Genomic DNA, 22,281 nt, shown 5'->3' with positions numbered 1-22,281 from the left:
CATCCTATACCTTATATACACATATACACTAGCTATACACCCTATACCTTATATACACATATACACTAGATATACTTCCTATACATTATATACACGTGTTATGTTATATTTTGTGGCTTTCTATTGTGGTGGATTGAGTTTGCGTGTTCATGCATGTAGTGCGGGGGAGGGGGGTGGTCATTGACCTGTACATGGAAGTAAATGGGTGAGGGGTTTCTACATAACCTGTGTCTTTTAGGTAAAGAACGATCCACACTCTGGGACCAAATGCAGTTTTGGGAAGACGCTTTCCTGGACGCTGTGATGCTGGAGAGAGAAGGAATGGGAATGGACCAAGGACCTCAGGAAATGATAGACAGGTAAGATGTCTGCGCCGCGCGCTCCTTAACCCCTTATTGCACCTTAATATAACGGATGGGAGGGGCTAAAATAATAAAGAAGAGACACCCACACCCCCTACCTCTAGGCCGCCTTTCTGGCAGATACTGTGAGCGGTCACATGTTGGGTACCAGTGACCGGCCAATCACTGGCTTCAGTGGTCACATGTTGGGTACCAGTGACTGGCCAATCACTGGCTTCAGCGGTCACATGTTGGGTACCAGTGACCGGCCAATCACTGGCTTCAGCGGTCACATGTTGGGTACCAGTGACTGGCCAATCACTGACTTCAGTGGTCACATGTTGGGTACCAGAGACCGTCCAATCACTGGCTTCAGGGGTCACATGTTGGGTACCAGTGACCGGCCAATCACTGGCCTCAGCGGTCACATGTTGGGTACCAGTGACCGGCCAATCACTGGCCTCAGCGGTCACATGTTGGGTACCAATGACCGTCCAATCATTGGCCTCAGCGGTCACATGTTGGGTACCAGTGACTGGCCAATCACTGGCTTCAGTGGTCACATGTTGGGTACCAGTGACTGGCCAATCACTGGCCTCAGCGGTCACATGTTGGGTACCAGTGACCGGCCAATCACTGGCCTCAGCGGTCACATGTTGGGTACCAGTGACTGGCCAATCACTGGCTTCAGTGGTCACATGTTGGGTACCAGTGACTGGCCAATCACTGGCTTCAGTGGTCACATGTTGGGTACCAGTGACCGGCCAATCACTGGCTTCAGTGGTCACATGTTGGGTACCAGTGACCGGCCAATCACTGGCCTCAGCGGTCACATGTTGGGTACCAGTGACCGGCCAATCACTGGCTTCAGTGGTCACATGTTGGGTACCAGTGACCGGCCAATCACTGGCTTCAGTGGTCACATGTTGGGTACCAGTGACCGGCCAATCACTGGCTTCAGTGGTCACATGTTGGGTACCAGTGACCGGCCAATCACTGGCCTCAGCGGTCACATGTTGGGTACCAGTGACCGGCCAATCACTGGCTTCAGTGGTCACATGTTGGGTACCAGTGAAGGGCCAATCACTGGCCTCAGCGGTCACATGTTGGGTACCAGTGATGGGCCAATCACTGGCCTCAGTGGTCACATGTGCATGTCAGTGGTATGTTCTATGTACAGCCACAAGGGTATGGATGAATTGCTGACTGGTTCACGTGTCTGTATTTAGGTACATGTCTTTAGGAGATCATGACCGGAAGCGTTTAGAAGATGATGAGGATCGCCTGCTGGCCACGCTCCTGCACAATATGGTGGCCTACATGGTGATGATGAAGGTGAGGTTCTTCTGGGTTGCAGCCTTGGCATGTTATGTTGAAGGGAAGGTTTTAGGTACTTTGTGGACAAACCTGGTGTTTCTGGGCAGTCACATGATGGGAGCCAGCCCCTGAGTCGCTCGGCCTCCTCCGTCCTCGCCTGTGTTATGGGGTGGCCTTATTATTCTACCATCATAGTGATGTATTCTGTGACCCCCATAGTAGGGCTAACTAGAGGTTGAATATTGGAGAGGAGGCAACTTGGGGACCAGATGCTGAGCCAGTGATGTGATCTCGAGTCGGAGTCTGTCCAGAAACCTGTGACTTGTCTGCAGTAGAACCTGGGGGCAGTAAGTTTTGTAACCCTCCCTGGACAACCCCTTTAAGTGTCCTTTTATAGCCCATACACAACAATAACGTTTAGGCTATCACTAAGCCATATGAACCAATCCATTGGCTAGAACATCACGGTTGTACCACAAGGCCAGCTGGGCCCTAGTCTACAGTAGGCAAATCTAATGCGTTCTACTATAGAAGCGTATATAGGGGTTATGTGGTGTCTGATGGCGCCCGCTGCTCATATGGTGGGTGGTCTGTCTAAAGTCCCAGGTGTAATAACAGGCACAGACAAGAGGGGCACTGTTTCTTAGAAATAAAACGAAATTCATCTTCCAGGTAAATAAGACAGATCTGCGGAGGAAAGTGCGACGGCTCCTAGGAAAGTGTCACATCGGATTATCACACAGTCAGCTGATCAACGAACTGCTGGACAGAGTCACCGACCTGGTCAGACCTATTATTGTTGTTGTTGTTGTTGTTGTTGTTATTATTATTATATTATTATTATTGTTATTATTAGTAGTAGTATATTATTACTATTATTATTGTTATTGTTGTTATTATTATTATTATTATATTATTACTATTATTATTATATTATAAAAGGAAAATGTTTGTTTTGGTACCGTGTTAGCCAGTGGTTATAAAATATAAAAAACAAAAAAAAAACTTTGCAAGTCTTCAGTAGGTGATACCTTTTTTAATGGCTAACTCATAATGATGACAGAATATGACGTTTCGAAGCTTTCCTCTGAGCTTCTTCTTCAGATATAACTAAAAAACACTCTGTAGAGGCTGCATATTTATAACTGGACACAGGGCTAGAATTACAGGAGGGGGGAGGGGGGAAGAGGCTAGTTACTATATACTTATAACAACAAACAATCAATTGCCAGATCCCCCAGTTCTTATCTTAATGGCTGTCTTAATGATGTGTATAAAAAGACATAAACCCATGTGAGATGTTCATCCCATTGTCCAACGTCTGGAATAGGGTCATGGCCTTGTACTCATAAATCAGTCGCTGTTTCCTTGATTTAAAGTTCCCTTTTAAGATCAAGATTTTCATGTCATTGATGATGCTGTGGTGTTCCTGGCAAAAATGATGCAAAAAGACAACCGTCTAAAATCCATATTTTCTGACCCCCCTCTCCTGTGCTACAGACACCAAACCTCAGGAATATGATTATTAGCAGCTCTCTGTCACCTCCAACTAACACAGGAACATTCCCATGTGGACAGAAGAGGTGCAAAACCTGCCCCCACATACTGACTACTGACAAGATAGAGATACCAAACTCTAACAGGGAATATAAAATCCCAGGTACGTTCACCTGTAACACACCTAATGTAGTGTATTTGATCATTTGCACCAAATGTTCCACTGAAAATCTGTATGTTGGAGAGACTGGTCAGAAACTCAGAATGAGAATTAATTCACATCGCCATACAATCAAACAACAGAGAACTGATCTTCCCGTGCCAAGTCATTTTTGCCAGGAACACCACAGCATCATCAATGACATGAAAATCTTGATCTTAAAAGGGAACTTTAAATCAAGGAAACAGCGACTGATTTATGAGTACAAGGCCATGACCCTATTCCAGACGCTGGACAATGGGATGAACATCTCACGTGGGTTTATGTCTTTTTATACACATCATTAAGACAGCCATTAAGATAAGAACTGGGGGATCTGGCAATTGATTGTTTGTTGTTATAAGTATATAGTAACTAGCCTCTTCCCCCCCCCTCCCTCCTGTAATTCTAGCCCTGTGTCCAGTTATAAATATGCAGCCTCTACAGAGTGTTTTTTAGTTATATCTGAAGAAGAAGCTCAGAGGAAAGCTCCGAAACGTCATATTCTGTCATCATTATTATTATATTATATTTTATTTATTATTTTAGAGCGCTATAATAGTAATGTGTCATAGGCATTTATTTATTATTATTATTATTATTATTATTAGCATTTATTATAATATATATATATATATATATATATATATATATATTAATTTTTTTTTTTAGTATTTTATGTATAAATATTACTACTGTTTTTAGTACTATAAATTCCATATCCTGTACAGTATTAGTATATTATATTCTTTGTCCTGCACAGTATTAGTATATTATATTATAGTGTATTATTATTACTCTATTCTTTGTCCTGTACATGGCATTAGTATATTATATTATATTATTCTATTCTTTGTCCTGTACATGGCATTAGTATATTATTATATTATATTTATTCTATTCTTTGTCCTGTACAGTATTAGTATATTATTATATTATTACTCTATTCTTTGTCCTGTACATGGCATTAGTATATTATTATATTATATTATATTATTACTCTATTCTTTGTCCTGTACATGGCATTAGTTTATTATTATAGTATATTATTATTCTATTCTTTGTCCTGTACAGTATTATATTATTATATTATATTATTACTCTATTCTTTGTCCTGTACATGGCATTAGTATATTATTATATTATATTATTATATTATATTCTTTGTCCTGTACAGTATTAGTATATTATTATATTCTTACTCTATTCTTTGTCCTGTACATGGCATTAGTATATTATTATATTATATTATATTATTACTCTATTCTTTGTCCTGTACATGGCATTAGTATATTATTATATTATATTATATTATATTATATTCTTTGTCCTGTACAGTATTATTATATTATTATATTATTACTCTATTCTTTGTCCTGTACATGGCATTAGTATATTATCTTATATTATATTATATTATAGTATATTATGTTATTATTATTCTATTCTTTGTCCTGTACATGGCATTAGTATATTATTATATTATATTTATATTATATTATTACTCTATTCTTTGTCCTGTACATGGCATTAGTATATTATTATAGTATATTATTATTCTATTCTTTGTCCTGTACAGTATTATTATATTATATTACTCTATTCTTTGTCCTGTACATGGCAGTATATTATTATATTATATTATTACTCTATTCTTTGTCCTGTACATGGCATTAGTATATTATTATAGTATATTATTATTATTCTATTCTTTGTCCTGTACAGTATTATTATATTATTATATTCTTACTCTATTCTTTGTCCTGTACAGTATTATTATATTATATTATGTTACTCTATTCTTTGTCCTGTACAGTATTATTATATTATATTACTCTATTCTTTGTCCTGTACAGTATTATTATATTATATTACTCTATTCTTTGTCCTGTACATGGCAGTATATTATTATATTATATTATTACTCTATTCTTTGTCCTGTACATGGCATTAGTATATTATTATATTATTATATTCTATTCTTTGTCCTGTACAGTATTATTATATTATTATATTCTTACTCTATTCTTTGTCCTGTACATGGCATTAGTATATTATCTTATATTATATTATGATATATTATGTTATTATTATTCTATTCTTTGTCCTGTACATGGCATTAGTATATTATTATAGTATATTATTATTATTCTATTCTTTGTCCTGTACAGTATTAGTATATTATTATATTATTATTACTCTATTCTTTGTCCTGTACATGGCATTAGATGTCAGTGTGAATCGTGACCATTTGAGCTCCTTGCAAAGAAAAGGAGGGATCCCAAAATGCTGCTATTAAATGATGAAACCTCAAACAACAAGTTCTTGGATTTATATTTATAGTAGTTTTGTGGCTAAAATGTTGATGACCCGTCCTTAGGAAAGGTTATTAATACCAGATTGTTGAGTCTGACAACCAGCACTCCCACCATACAGCTGTTGTCAGCCGCTGATAAATAGACAATGGAGTAGGAAGCAGACAGCGCTGTTCTCTGTGTAGTGGCCAGACCCGGTACTGCAGCTCAGCTCCCATTCATTTGCAGTGACTCAGGTCAGCCACTACACAGAGAACGGCGCTGTCTACTTCCTGCTCCATTGTCTGTGTATCAGCTGCTGAGAAGAGTTCATTGATATGGGGGGAGGGGGGTTCAGACCCCCACAGATCTGAGATTAATGATCTATCTTCAGGCTAAGTCATAGGTATTTTATCCCAGAGGACCCCTATGAGTAACAGATAAGAACAATCAATAATCTGCTCTCTCCGAGGTCAAAGGGGACTTGGAGGGTTAAATGTACAAAATCAACCCTAAAAATATTCTGCCCTGTTAAATATCCAGAGCTAGGCTGGGGGTGTAAGGCTCCGTTCACACTCCATGATGTATTTTCCTTCGATCTGCCAGTTTCCTGTAATTCTTCACTTCTGAATGTGTAAAAGTCTAAATCTGACCTTATTGTCCCTGAAATACAGAATGGCCGCGACCTCAGCATCCGACCTAGCGGAAGCCGCCATATCAAGAAGCAAACCTTTGTAGTGCATGCTGGAACCGACACGAGCGGAGACCTGTTCTTCATGGAGGTAATGGCCGCCGTCCCAGGCCACGGCCGGGTCCTCGTATTGTAGTAAAGGAATTCTGCAGGGAACAAATCTAATGAGCAGCGGGAAGGGGCAGAAGGTTTATTCACTGTGTCAGTCAGAGAAGAAGAAGAAAAAGCACTAAGTAGGTGGGATGAGGCCCGGGGTGGGGGCGAGCACCCTGGGGACCCCGACCTCAGAGCCATTCACCCCCAGATCCATCATGTATTACCAGGAGAGACGTGTCCATATTAGATAAGCCCTGATACATGAGGGCCGCAGCATCCGGGGGACCCCGACCTCAGATCCATCATGTATTACCAGGAGAGACATGTCCATATTAGATAAGCCCTGATACATGAGGACCGCGACATCCTGGGGACCCCGACCTCAGATCCATGCACCCCCAGATCCATCATGTATTACCAGGAGAGACTTGTCCATATTAGATAAGCCCTGATACATGAGGACCGCAGCATCCGGGGGATCCCGACCTCAGATCCATCATGTATTACCAGGAGAGACATGTCCACATTAGATAAGCCCTGATACGTGAGGACCGCAGCATCCGAGGGACCCCGACCTCAGATCCATCATGTATTACCAGGAGAGACATGTCCACATTAGATAAGCCCTGATACGTGAGGACCGCAGCATCCGAGGGACCCCGACCTCAGATCCATCATGTATTACCAGGAGAGACATGTCCACATTAGATAAGCCCTGATACGTGAGGACCGCAGCATCCGGGGGACCCCGACCTCAGATCCATCATGTATTACCAGGAGAGACATGTCCACATTAGATAAGCCCTGATACATGAGGACCGCAGCATCCGGGGGACCCCGACCTCAGATCCATCATGTATTACCAGGAGAGACATGTCCACATTAGCTAAGCCCTGATACATGAGGACCGCAGCATCCTGGGGACCCCGACCTCAGATCCATCATGTATTACCAGGAGAGACATGTCCACATTAGATAAGCCCTGATACATGAGGACCGCAGCATCCGAGGGACCCCGACCTCAGATCCATCATGTATTACCAGGAGAGACATGTCCACATTAGCTAAGCCCTGATACATGAGGACCGCAGCATCCTGGGGACCCCGACCTCAGATCCATCATGTATTACCAGGAGAGACATGTCCACATTAGATAAGCCCTGATACATGAGGACCGCAGCATCCGAGGGACCCCGACCTCAGATCCATCATGTATTACCAGGAGATACATGTCCACATTAGATAAGCCCTGATACATGAGGACCGCGGCATCCTGGGGACCCCGACCTCAGATCCATCATGTATTACCAGGAGAGACTTGTCCATATTAGATAAGCCCTGATACGTGAGGACCGCAGCATCCGAGGGACCCCGACCTCAGATCCATCATGTATTACCAGGAGAGACATGTCCACATTAGATAAGCCCTGATACGTGAGGACCGCGGCATCCTGGGGACCCCGACCTCAGATCCATCATGTATTACCAGGAGAGACTTGTCCATATTAGATAAGCCCTGATACGTGAGGACCGCAGCATCCGAGGGACCCCGACCTCAGATCCATCATGTATTACCAGGAGATACATGTCCACATTAGATAAGCCCTGATACATGAGGACCGCAGCATCCTGGGGACCCCGACCTCAGATCCATCATGTATTACCAGGAGATACATGTCCACATTAGATAAGCCCTGATACATGAGGACCGCGGCATCCTGGGGACCCCGACCTCAGATCCATCATGTATTACCAGGAGAGACATGTCCACATTAGATAAGCCCTGATACATGAGGGCCGCGGCATCCGGGGGACCCCGACCTCAGATCCATCATGTATTACCAGGAGAGACTTGTCCATATTAGATAAGCCCTGATACATGAGGACCGCAGCATCCGAGGGACCCCGACCTCAGATCCATCATGTATTACCAGGAGAGACATGTCCACATTAGATAAGCCCTGATACGTGAGGACCGCAGCATCCGAGGGACCCCGACCTCAGATCCATCATGTATTACCAGGAGAGACATGTCCACATTAGATAAGCCCTGATACGTGAGGGCTGCAGCATCCGGGGGACCCCGACCTCAGATCCATCATGTATTACCAGGAGAGACATGTCCACATTAGATAAGCCCTGATACGTGAGGACCGCAGCATCCGAGGGACCCCGACCTCAGATCCATCATGTATTACCAGGAGAGACATGTCCACATTAGATAAGCCCTGATACATGAGGACCGCAGCATCCGGGGGACCCCGACCTCAGATCCATCATGTATTACCAGGAGAGACATGTCCACATTAGATAAGCCCTGATACATGAGGACCGCAGCATCCGGGGGACCCCGACTTCAGATCTAACATGTATTACCTTATAGCCAGCCGCCATACTTCAGGTGACTTGCCCGGCTTCTGTCTCATCGGTTTGGAACCAGCCTGGAAACCTGTGCTTTGTCCACAATAGCACCCGGGCGGATATATAATGCAGAGACCCTTCCTGGAGAGCCCATTTAAACTTAGGGCAACTTTTAGAGCTAATAATAAATGTAGTAATCCCTTTCCTTCAGCTTTTAATGGGTTGTTGCGAGGTCTATATTACACACACAGATATATATATATATACACAGTGCAGACACTGCTTTTATCCCATGCAGGTGTGTGATGACTGCATCGTCCTGCGCAGTAACATCGGGGCGGTATACGAGCGCTGGTGGTACGAGAAGCTCATTAATATGACCTATTGTCCAAAGACCAAGGTCCTTTGCTTGTGGAGACGGAACGGACAAGAGACGCAGCTCAATAAGTTCTTCACTAAGAAGGTTTGTCCGATACGAAGTCTCCTACAGATGGCGGCGGCTCCTTGGACATGGCCGGTTCTTATCAGTCTTTCCTATATGTTTCTGTAGTGTCGGGAGCTTTACTACTGTGTGAAGGAAAGCATGGAGAGAGCGGCCGCCCGGCAGCAGAGCATCAAACCAGGTGAGGCCTGTAATATGGGTGGTGAGACCCCTCCAGCCCCCTCCCTGCCACCCTGCATTCACCGCTCACATGAGCTGTAATACTAAACCAAACAGCTGATCAGCAGAGGTGTCAGACCCCAACTGATCTAATACATGGGGGACCTCCTCCCCCCTTATGTCTGCTATGAGAGGTGCCCATACCCCTGGCTCTCTCGCTGATCCTCCCTAGGGGATTGTTCTTGGAATCCCTATAGATGGGGTCTGCTAGATGGAGTTGGGGTCCCCTCACTCTCATGGTAGGTCCCAGGGGTTGGGGACACATCTATTTAATGTGCCATGCTGGGATCGCCCTTTAAGGTGGCAGGGACCCCCTGCATTACTTCACTTTGGCCCCTGCTTACCTTCTCCATTCTTGTCTTGCAGGCCCAGAGCTTGGAGGAGAGTTCCCAGTTCAAGACATGAAAACTGGGGAAGGGGGTCTTCTCCAAGTGACCCTGGAAGGCATTAACCTGAAATTCATGCACAGTCAGGTATGAGGGGAGTGTGAATGTGGCGGCATAGTGTGACTGTACGTAGGGCAGGTTAGTCCATTGTCCTTCTGCGTGTTGTGTGTGTGTGTGCGGAGTGTGTGACGTGCCGTGTGCCGGGTCCTCCCATATCTTGAGCCCCTTTTCTGCCTCTCGGTCTGTGTTTCCTCTGCTTGCTCTCGCTGTGTGACTCTTGTGCTGTCTTTCACTGTCTTTGCTCCATGCTGCCCTTTGCCTGCTGGGATTGAGGGTGTCTGATGCTGTCTTTTTTGTAACCCCCCCTCCCTGGCTCGGGCTGACCTCTCCCAGCGCTGAACCTCCATACACAGCTCATCCTCGGGTCACCCAGGGGGCAAAACTACAATTCAGGTCACCTTGGTAGCTCGGCAAGTCCTCACAAGGTCACCCAGGGCTCAGCCGGTCATTCAGGGATCATCCCGTTTGTTCCATCTCATGTCAGGAACTCCAGAGGACAGACGAGAATTACGGAAAGACGTTCGGCCTTCAGTGTGACCACTCCATCTGACATCCATCCCCCGGGGGTGCAGGTCCGGTGTGATCTCCCCCTTCATTTGAGTAGGGCCTGCGCTCCGTGCTGGGTGAGGAGCAGGGACGGATCTGATGACGGGGCTGCCTCCCCCCCCTCCCGTGTTGATGTCTTGGTCTGGGCTGTGTGTTGCTGGGGGTTATATTCGGAGTGAGGGGCGGTGTGGTCTCGCTGTGTCACTAACAGTCTCATTTCTCTCCCACGCTCACTCCTCCTGCAAGGAGCGGAAGGTACTCACTCTGCCGCCATCTTTGCTTCTCGCTGCTCTCCCCCCCTCCCGTTAGTTTTGAGCTGTCTGTGCTACCTCCCGTCTTACCTCCACACTGTTTCCCCCCCCGGCTTTAGTTCTGGTTTACCTCCTGATTATTTGCTGTCTTTAGGGTACGTCTCCCCATTATTATTCCACAGCTGTTTCTCCCCTTCACACATTAATTGTTACAGAAATGTTGTTGGCAGCGGTGACAATCGTGGATATGAAGAATTAACCATTGCCTTCTGTCTCTCCCTCCTCCTCCTCCTCCTCCATCCTACCCTGTGTACTTGTGCGTCCTCCTCCATGTCCCGTCTTTACTTCCTCCCCGTTTCCTCTTACGTCCCCCCGTGTTTCTATCCCTGTCCCCTTTCTCCTCCAGGTTTTTATACAGCTGAATCACATTAAAAAGTGTAACACTGTACGGGGCGTCTTTGTCTTGGAGGAATTTGGTAATTACTGTCCTTGTGCCGCTGGGTCTGTATTGCTGTGGCAGTAACTCAGAGCGTAGGATCCCTCATAGTTCCCATTCATCTGTGGAGGGGTGGGCTCGGGGGTCCCTATAGACATGTCTGGGGGTCTCTGAGTTACTGCTGTATAATCTGTGCTTCGTCTGCCTGTGGCAGCTAGGAAAACCTTCCTCCTCCGAACAGGTAATGTGCACCCTCGGTCACCAGAGCCCGCCTGTCCCAGAGCTAGAATAGGTCATGGATATCTGATGGGTGGGGGTCTGACTCCTGGGACCACCACAGATCAGCTGCTACTTCACAGGCCCGTGACGTCACGTTCTGTCCTCTCATGGCCTGTCTACAGTTTAACCCCATTCAAGTAAATGGGACTGAGCTGCAATACCAGACACAACCACTATACAATATATGGCGCTGCGCTTGGTATTCTGTGAAGCGCCTGCAGTGATCACTCAAGCTCTGCAATCTCTTCCATCAGCTGATCTGTATGGGGTCCCAGGTGTTGGTCCCCCTTCCCCGATCAGATATTCCTGACCTAAACTAAGAACCCCTCATCAGTACGTAATTCCCACATGCCCCGGCTCTGGTCACAGCTTCACAACTTCTGTATTTCTTCAATTAAGGGGTTTGTCCCGCAAATAGTATTGATCAGCTGTCCACAGTTGTGAGACCCCGGGACGGCCACTAATCACCAGAGGAGGGGTCCCGGGCGTCATCTATCAGTGGCATGGTATAGTTATGTATGTACACTGCTGCACTCAGCTATCTACATCACACCTGGAAACTTCTGGAGCAGCTGGACATATACATGGCAGGAGGTATACATGGCAGGATGTATACATGGCAGGACGTATAGACGACAGGACGTGTACACGGCAGGACATATACATGACAGGACATATACATGACAGGACATATACATGGCAGGAGGTATACATGGCAGGACATATACATGACAGGACATATACATGGCAGGACATATACATGACAGGACATATACATGACAGGACATATACATGGCAGGACATATACATGACAGGACGTATACAAGGCAGGACATATACATGACAGGAGGTATACATGGCAGGACGTATACACGACAGGACATATACATGGCAGGACATATACATGGCAGGACGTGTACACGGCAGGACGTGTACACGGCAGGAGGTATACATGGCAGGAGGTATACATGGCAGGAGGTATACATGGCAGGACATATACATGACAGGACATATACATGACAGGACATATACATGGCAGGACATATACATGACAGGACATATACATGGCAGGACATATACATGGCAGGACATATACATGGCAGGATGTGTACATGGCAGGACGTGTACATGGCAGGACGTATACATGGCAGGACATATACATGGCAGGAGGTATACATGACAGGACATATACATGGCAGGAGGTATACATGGCAGGACGTATACATGGCAGGACGTATACACGACAGGACATATACATGGCAGGACATATACATGGCAGGAGGTATACAAGGCAGGACATATACATGGCAGGAGGTATACATGGCAGGAGGTATACATGGCAGGACATATACATGGCAGGACGTATACATGGCAGAACGTATACTGTACATGGCAGGACATATACATGACAGGACATATACTTGGAAGAACGTATACTGTACATGGCAGGACATATACATGACAGGACATATACATGGCAGGACATATACATGACAGGACATATACATGGCAGGACATATACATGGCAGGACATATACATGGCAGGACATATACATGGCAGGACATATACATGGCAGGACATATACATGGCAGGACATATACATGGCAGGACATATACATGGCAGGACATATACATGGCAGGACATATACATGGCAGGACATATACATGGCAGGACATATACATGACAGGACATATACTTGGCAGAACGTATACTGTACATGGCAGGACATATACATGACAGGACATATACATGGCAGGACATATACATGGCAGGACATATACTTGGCAGGACATATACATGACAGGACATATATTTGGCAGGACGTGTACATGACAGGACATATACATGACAGGACATATACTTGGCAGAACGTATACTGTACATGGCAGGACATATACATGGCAGGACATATACTTGGCAGAACGTATACTGTACATGACAGGACATATACTTGGCAGGACGTATACTGTACATGGCAGAACGTATACATGACAGGACATATACATGGCAGGACATATACATGACAGGACATATACTTGGCAGGACGTATACATGACAGGACATATACATGGCAGGACATATACATGACAGGACATATACATGACAGGACATATACTTGGCAGAACGTATACTGTACATGGCAGGACGTATACATGACAGGACATATACATGGCAGGACATATACTTGGCAGAACGTATACTGTACATGGCAGAACGTATACATGACAGGACATATACATGGCAGGACATATACATGACAGGACATATACATGACAGGACATATACATGACAGGACATATACATGACAGGACATATACTTGGCAGAACGTATACTGCACATGGCAGGACGTATACATGACAGGACATATACTTGGCAGGACATATACATGGTGATCGGCCCATTCACCTGTAGGACATTTATCATCTGTCCTGTGGATATGTGAAAAGGGTTAAAGGGATCCTGTCATTTAAACACATTTTTTTTCTGCCTACCACGTCCGAATAGCCTTAAGAAAGCCGCTTCTTCTCCTACCTTTCGTTGACTTCTCCGTGACGCCGTTCAGTATATAATCCAGTTTTCGTTGGTATGCAAATGAGTTCTCTTGCAGCAATGGGGGCGTCCCTAATGCTGCGAAATAACTCTCCAGCGCCGCCTCCATCTTCTTCAGGAACGGTCTCTTCATTGCGTCTTCTTCTGGCGCAGGCTTCAAACTTCTAGGCCTAGGGCAAAGCCGACTGCGCATACCCGCCGGCCACAAGAGAATGGCCGCTTACACAGTATTGTAAGCCCGCCCCTAATTCTACGAGAGAACTCATTTGCATACAGGTGTAAACCGGATTATATACCGAACAGCGGCGCGGAGAAGACATCTAAAGGTAGGAGACGGCCTTTCCTACGTGATAAGCAGAAAAAAATGTGTTTAAATGACAGGATCCCTTTAATCGCAGGACCCCCTGTCACGTGATAAACCCAATTTATTAAAACTCACCTGGATGTCCCTGTCCCATATAGCTATCAGGTGCAGGTATAGGTTACCATGTCCCTTATATCTATCATGTGTGGTATCAGGTGCAGTATATATCACCCTGTCCTATATAGCTATCAGGTGCAGTATATATCACCCTGTCCTATATAGCTATCAGGTGCAGTATATATCACCCTGTCCCATATAGCTATCAGGTGCAGTATATATCACCCTGTCCTATATAGCTATCAGGTGCAGTATATATCACCCTGTCCCCTATAGCTATCAGGTGCAGTATATATCACCCTGTCCCATATAGCTATCAGGTGCAGTATATATCACCCTGTCCTATATAGCTATCAGGTGCAGTATATATCACCCTGTCCCCTATAGCTATCAGGTGCAGTATATATCACCCTGTCCCCTATAGCTATCAGGTGCAGTATATATCACCCTGTCCCATATAGCTATCAGGTGCAGTATATATCACCCTGTCCTATATAGCTATCAGGTGCAGTATATATCACCCTGTCCCCTATAGCTATCAGGTGCAGTATATATCACCCTGTCCCATATAGCTATCAGGTGCAGTATATATCACCCTGTCCCATATAGCTATCAGGTGCAGTATATATCACCCTGTCCTATATAGCTATCAGGTGCAGTATATATCACCCTGTCCTATATAGCTATCAGGTGCAGTATATATATCACCCTGTCCCATATAGCTATCAGGTGCAGTATATATCACCCTGTCCCCTATAGCTATCAGGTGCAGTATATATCACCCTGTCCTATATAGCTATCAGGTGCAGTATATATCACCCTGTCCCCTATAGCTATCAGGTGCAGTTATAGAAGTGAAGGTGGCGCTGCAGGAAAACTGAACACTTTTTCACAGCTGATCTGCAGGGGTCCCAGCCTCAGCACTTCTGTGGATCAGCTTATTTTTCGGACATATTCTAATAAACAGGGATTTCCTAATGTGGACAAACCCTTTTTAAAGTTGTCAATGAGCCCGTAGTTCTAAGACGAGGAGAGGACCTGACCCCCGGGGTTACTTATATAAGGGTCTACGCTCCACTCTGTGTGTGTATATATCACGTAATGTCCGTTTTGTCGTGTTATTTTGTCTTCCCCAACCCCCACCCCACCAACCCGACCTGCACACCCGCCCTTGTACCTGTCTGCCATTTTTTTTTTTTTAGATCTGATCTGTTGCCCTCCTTCTATCGTGATGTCACTGTGTGCCCCCCATAATACAGACCTCCTATATCACTGACCCCCCATAATACAGACCTCCTATATCACTGACCCCCCATAATACAGACCTCCTATATCACTGACCCCCCATAATACAGACCTCCTACATCACTGACCCCCCCATAATACAGACCTCCTACATCACTGACCCCCCCATAATACAGACCTCCTATATCACTGACCCCCCATAATACAGACCTCCTACATCACTGACCCCCCCCCCCCATAATACAGACCTCCTACATCACTGACCCCCTCATAATACAGACCTCCTATATCACTGACCCCCCCATAATACAGACCTCCTACATCACTGACCCCCCATAATACAGACCTCCTACATCACTGACCCCCCATAATACAGACCTCCTATATCACTGACCCCCCCCATAATACAGACCTCCTATATCACTGACCCCCCCATAATACAGACCTCCTATATCACTGACCCCCCCATAATACAGACCTCCTATATCACTAACCCCCCATAATACAGACCTCCTATATCACTGACCCCCCATAATACAGACCTCCTACATCACTGACCCCCCATAATACAGACCTCCTATATCACTGACCCCCCCCATAATACAGACCTCCTATATCACTGACCCCCCCATAATACAGACCTCCTATATCACTGACCCCCCCATAATACAGACCTCCTATATCACTGACCCCCCCATAATACAGACCTCCTATAATCACTGACCCCCCCATAATACAGACCTCCTACATCACTGACCCCCCATAATACAGACCTCCTATATCACTGACCCCCCATAATACAGACCTCCTACATCACTGACCCCCCATAATACAGACCTCCTACATCACTGACCCCCCATAATACAGACCTCCTATATCACTGACCCCCCCCATAATACAGACCTCCTATATCACTGACCCCCCCATAATACAGACCTCCTATATCACTGACCCCCCCATAATACAGACCTCCTATATCACTGACCCCCCCATAATACAGACCTCCTATATCACTGACCCCCCCATAATACAGACCTCCTATATCACTGACCCCCCATAATACAGACCTCCTACATCACTGACCCCCCATAATACAGACCTCCTACATCACTGACCCCCCATAATACAGACCTCCTATATCACTGACCCCCCCCATAATACAGACCTCCTATATCACTGACCCCCCCATAATACAGACCTCCTATATCACTGACCCCCCCATAATACAGACCTCCTATATCACTGACCCCCCCATAATACAGACCTCCTATATCACTGACCCCCCCATAATAGACCTCCTATATCACTGACCCCCCCATAATACAGACCTCCTATATCACTGACCCCCCCCCCCATAATACAGACCTCCTATATCACTGACCCCCCCATAATACAGACCTCCTATATCACTGACCCCCCCATAATACAGACCTCCTATATCACTGACCCCCCCATAATACAGACCTCCTATATCACTGACCCCCCCATAATACAGACCTCCTATATCACTGACCCCCCCATAATAGACCTCCTATATCACCGACCCCCCCATAATACAGACCTCCTATATCACCGACCCCCCCATAATACAGACCTCCTATATCACTGACCCCCCCATAATACAGACCTCCTATATCACTGACCCCCCCCATAATACAGACCTCCTATATCACCGACCCCCCATAATACAGACCTCCTATATCACCGAACCCCCATAATACAGACCTCCTATATCACTGACCCCCCCATAATACAGACCTCCTATATCACTGACCCCCCCATAATACAGACCTCCTACATCACTGACCCCCCATAATACAGAGCTCCTATATCACTGACTCCCCCATAATACAGACCTCCTATATCACTAACCCCCCCATAATACGGACCTCCTATATCACTGACCCCCCATAATACAGACCTCCTATATCACTGAACCCCCATAATACAGACCTCCTATATCACTGACCCCCCCATAATACAGACCTCCTATATCACTGACCCCCCCATAATACAGACCTCCTACATCACTGACCCCCCATAATACAGAGCTCCTATATCACTAACCCCCCCATAATACGGACCTCCTATATCACTGACCCCCCCATAATACAGACCTCCTACATCACTGACCCCCCATAATACAGAGCTCCTATATCACTGACCCCCCCATAATACAGACCTCCTATATCACTGACCCCCCCATAATACGGACCTCCTATATCACTGACCCCCCATAATACAGACCTCCTATATCACTGACCCCCCCCCCATAATACAGACCTCCTATATCACTGACCCCCCCCCCATAATACAGACCTCCTACATCACTGACCCCCCATAATACAGACCTCCTATATCACTGACCCCCCCATAATACAGACCTCCTATATCACTAACCCCCCATAATACAGAGCTCCTATATCACTGACCCCCCCATAATACAGAGCTCCTATATCACTGACCCCCCCATAATACGGACCTCCTATATCACTGACCCCCCATAATACAGACCTCCTATATCACTGACCCCCCCCCCCATAATACAGACCTCCTATATCACTGACCCCCCCCATAATACAGACCTCCTATACCACTGACCCCCCCCATAATACAGACCTCCTATATCACTGACCCCCCCCATAATACAGACCTCCTATATCACTGACCCCCCCATAATACAGAGCTCCTATATCACTGACCCCCCCCCCATAATACAGACCTCCTGTATCACTGACCCCCCCCCATAATACAGACCTCCTATATCACTGACCCCCCCATAATACAGACCTCCTATATCACTGACCCCCCCCCCATAATACAGACCTTCTATATCACTGACCCCCCCCATAATACAGACCTCCTATATCACTGACCCCCCATAATACAGACCTCCTATATCACTGACCCCCCCCCATAATACAGACCTCCTATATCACTGACCCCCCCCATAATACAGACCTCCTATATCACTGACCCCCCCCCCATAATACAGACCTCCTATATCACTGACCCCCCATAATACAGACCTCCTATATCACTGACCCCCCCCCATAATACAGACCTCCTATATCACTAACCCCCCATAATACAGACCTCCTATATCACTGACCCCCCCATAATACAGACCTCCTATATCACTGACCCCCCCCCATAATACAGACCTCCTATATCACTGACCCCCCCCCCCATAATACAGACCTCCTATATCACTGACCCCCCCCATAATACAGACCTCCTATACCACTGACCCCCCCCATAATACAGACCTCCTATATCACTGACCCCCCCATAATACAGAGCTCCTATATCACTGACCCCCCCCATAATACAGACCTCCTGTATCACTGACCCCCCCCATAATACAGACCTCCTATATCACTGACCCCCCCATAATACAGACCTCCTATATCACTGACCCCCCCCCCATAATACAGACCTTCTATATCACTGACCCCCCCCATAATACAGACCTCCTATATCACTGACCCCCCATAATACAGACCTCCTATATCACTGACCCCCCCCATAATACAGACCTCCTATATCACTGACCCCCCCATAATACAGACCTCCTATATCACTGACCCCCCCCCCATAATACAGACCTCCTATATCACTGACCCCCCATAATACAGACCTCCTATATCACTGACCCCCCCCCATAATACAGACCTCCTATATCACTAACCCCCCATAATACAGACCTAACTATATCAATGACCCCCCCATAATACAGACCTCCTATATCACTGACCCCCCCCCATAATACAGACCTCCTATATCACTGACCCCCCATAATACAGAGCTCCTATATCACTGACCCCCCCATAATACAGACCTCCTATATCACTGACCCCCCCATAATACAGACCTCCTATATCACTGACCCCCCCCCCCCATAATACAGACCTCCTATATCACTGACCCCCCATAATACAGACCTCCTATATCACTGACCCCCCCATAATACAGACCTCCTATATCACTGACCCCCCATAATACAGACCTCCTACATCACTGACCCCCCATAATACAGACCTCCTATATCACTGACCCCCCATAATACAGACCTCCTATATCACTGACCCCCCCCCCATAATACAGACCTCCTATATCACTGACCCCCCCATAATACAGACCTCCTATACCACTGACCCCCCCCATAATACAGACCTCCTATATCACTGACCCCCCCCATAATACAGACCTCCTATATCACTGACCCCCCCATAATACAGAGCTCCTAGATCACTGCCCCCCCCCCATAATACAGACCTCCTGTATCACTGACCCCCCCCCCATAATACAGACCTCCTGTATCACTGACCCCCCCATAATACAGAGCTCCTACATCACTGACCCCCCATAATACAGACCTCCTATATCACTGACCCCCCCCCATAATACAGACCTCCTATATCACTGACCCCCCCATAATACAGACCTCCTATATCACTGACCCCCCCCCCCCCCATAATACAGACCTCCTATATCACTGACCCCCCCCCCATAATACAGACCTCCTATATCACTGACCCCCCCCCCCCATAATACAGACCTCCTATATCACTGACCCCCCCCCATAATACAGACCTCCTATATCACTGACCCCCCATAATACAGACCTCCTATATCACTGACCCCCCCCCCATAATACAGACCTCCTATATCACTAACCCCCCATAATACAGACCTAACTATATCAATGACCCCCCCCATAATACAGACCTCCTATATCACTGACCCCCCCCCATAATACAGACCTCCTATATCACTGACCCCCCATAATACAGAGCTCCTATATCACTGACCCCCCCCCATAATACAGACCTCCTATATCACTGACCCCCCCATAATACAGACCTCCTATATCACTGACCCCCCCCCCATAATACAGACCTCCTATATCACTGACCCCCCATAATACAGACCTCCTATATCACTAACCCCCCATAATACAGACCTCCTATATCACCGACCCCCCCATAATACAGACCTCCTACATCACTGACCCCCCATAATACAGACCTCCTATATCACTGACCCCCCCATAATACAGACCTCCTACATCACTGACCCCCCCATAATACAGACCTCCTACATCACTGACCCCCCATAATACAGACCTCCTATATCACTGACCCCTCCATAATACAGAGCTCCTATATCACTGACCCCCCATAATACAGACCTCCTATATCACTGACCCCCCCATAATACAGACCTCCTATATCACTGACCCCCCATAATACAGACCTCCTATATCACTGACCCCCCATAATACAGACCTCCTATATCACTGACCCCCCATAATACAGACCTCCGATATCACTGACCCCCCATAATACAGACCTCCTATATCACTGACCCCCCCATAATACAGAGCTCCTATATCACTGACCCCCCCATAATACAGACCTCCTATATCACTGACCCCCCCCATAATACAGACCTCCTATATCACTGACCCCCCCATAATACAGACCTCCTATATCACTGACCCCCCCATAATACAGACCTCCTATATCACTGACCCCCCATAATACAGACCTCCTATATCACTGACCCCCCCCCCCCATAATACAGACCTCCTATATCACTGACCCCCCATAATACAGACCTCCTATATCACTGACCCCCCCCATAATACAGACCTCCTATATCACTGAACCCCCCATAATACAGACCTCCTATATCACTGACCCCTCATAATGCAGACCTCCTATATCACTGACCCCCCCATAATGCAGACCTCCTATATCACTGACCCCCCCATAATACAGACCTCCTATATCACTGACCCCCCATAATACAGACCTCCTATATCACTGACCCCCCCATAATGCAGACCTCCTATATCACTGACCCCTCATAATGCAGACCTCCTATATCACTGACCCCCCCATAATACAGACCTCCTATATCACTGACCCCCCCATAATACAGACCTCCTATATCACTGACCCCTCATAATGCAGACCTCCTATATCACTGACCCCCCCATAATACAGACCTCCTATATCACTGACCCCCCCATAATACAGACCTCCTATATCACTGACCCCCCCATAATGCAGACCTCCTATATCACTGACCCCCCATAATACAGACCTCCTACATCACTGACCCCCCCATAATACAGAGCTCCTATATCACTGACCCCCCCCCATAATACAGAGCTCCTATATCACTGACCCCCCCCCCATAATACAGACCTCCTATATCAGACTCCCCCCCCCCCCATAATACAGACCTCCTATATCACTGACCCCCCCCATAATGCAGACCTCCTATATCACTGACCCCCCCCATAATACAGACCTCCTATATCACTGACCCCCCCATAATACAGACCTCCTATATCACTGACCCCCCCATAATACAGACCTCCTATATCACTGACCCCCCCCCCATAATACAGACCTCCTATATCACTGACCCCCCCCCCCATAATACAGACCTCCTATATCACTGACCCCCCCCATAATACAGACCTCCTATATCACTGACCCCCCCCCCATAATACAGAGCTCCTATATCACTGACCCCCCCCCCCCATAATACAGACCTCCTATATCACTGACCCCCCCCCCCCCATAATACAGACCTCCTATATCACTGACCCCCCCCATAATACAGACCTC

General features: G+C 46.4%; 1 protein-coding gene across 1 annotated transcript in view; it reads left to right on the top strand.

Moving 5' to 3' along the window:
• MADD (MAP kinase activating death domain) overlaps positions 1–22,281 on the top strand; it is an 86,444-nt gene that overhangs the window by 59,351 nt on the left and 4,812 nt on the right. The window contains exons 29-36 of the mRNA XM_075280720.1: positions 239–359; positions 1,571–1,676; positions 2,331–2,441; positions 6,323–6,430; positions 9,095–9,259; positions 9,347–9,419; positions 9,824–9,930; positions 11,107–11,176. Coding sequence (XP_075136821.1) covers positions 239–359; positions 1,571–1,676; positions 2,331–2,441; positions 6,323–6,430; positions 9,095–9,259; positions 9,347–9,419; positions 9,824–9,930; positions 11,107–11,176 — 861 coding nt within the window. The remainder of the gene's footprint in view (positions 1–238; positions 360–1,570; positions 1,677–2,330; positions 2,442–6,322; positions 6,431–9,094; positions 9,260–9,346; positions 9,420–9,823; positions 9,931–11,106; positions 11,177–22,281) is intronic.

Source organism: Leptodactylus fuscus, chromosome 7 (assembly GCF_031893055.1).
Source record: "Leptodactylus fuscus isolate aLepFus1 chromosome 7, aLepFus1.hap2, whole genome shotgun sequence".
Taxonomy (NCBI): Eukaryota; Metazoa; Chordata; class Amphibia; order Anura; family Leptodactylidae; genus Leptodactylus; species Leptodactylus fuscus.
Note: the sequence above shows the minus strand (reverse complement) of the source record. Positions and strands in the feature narration are given on the sequence as shown.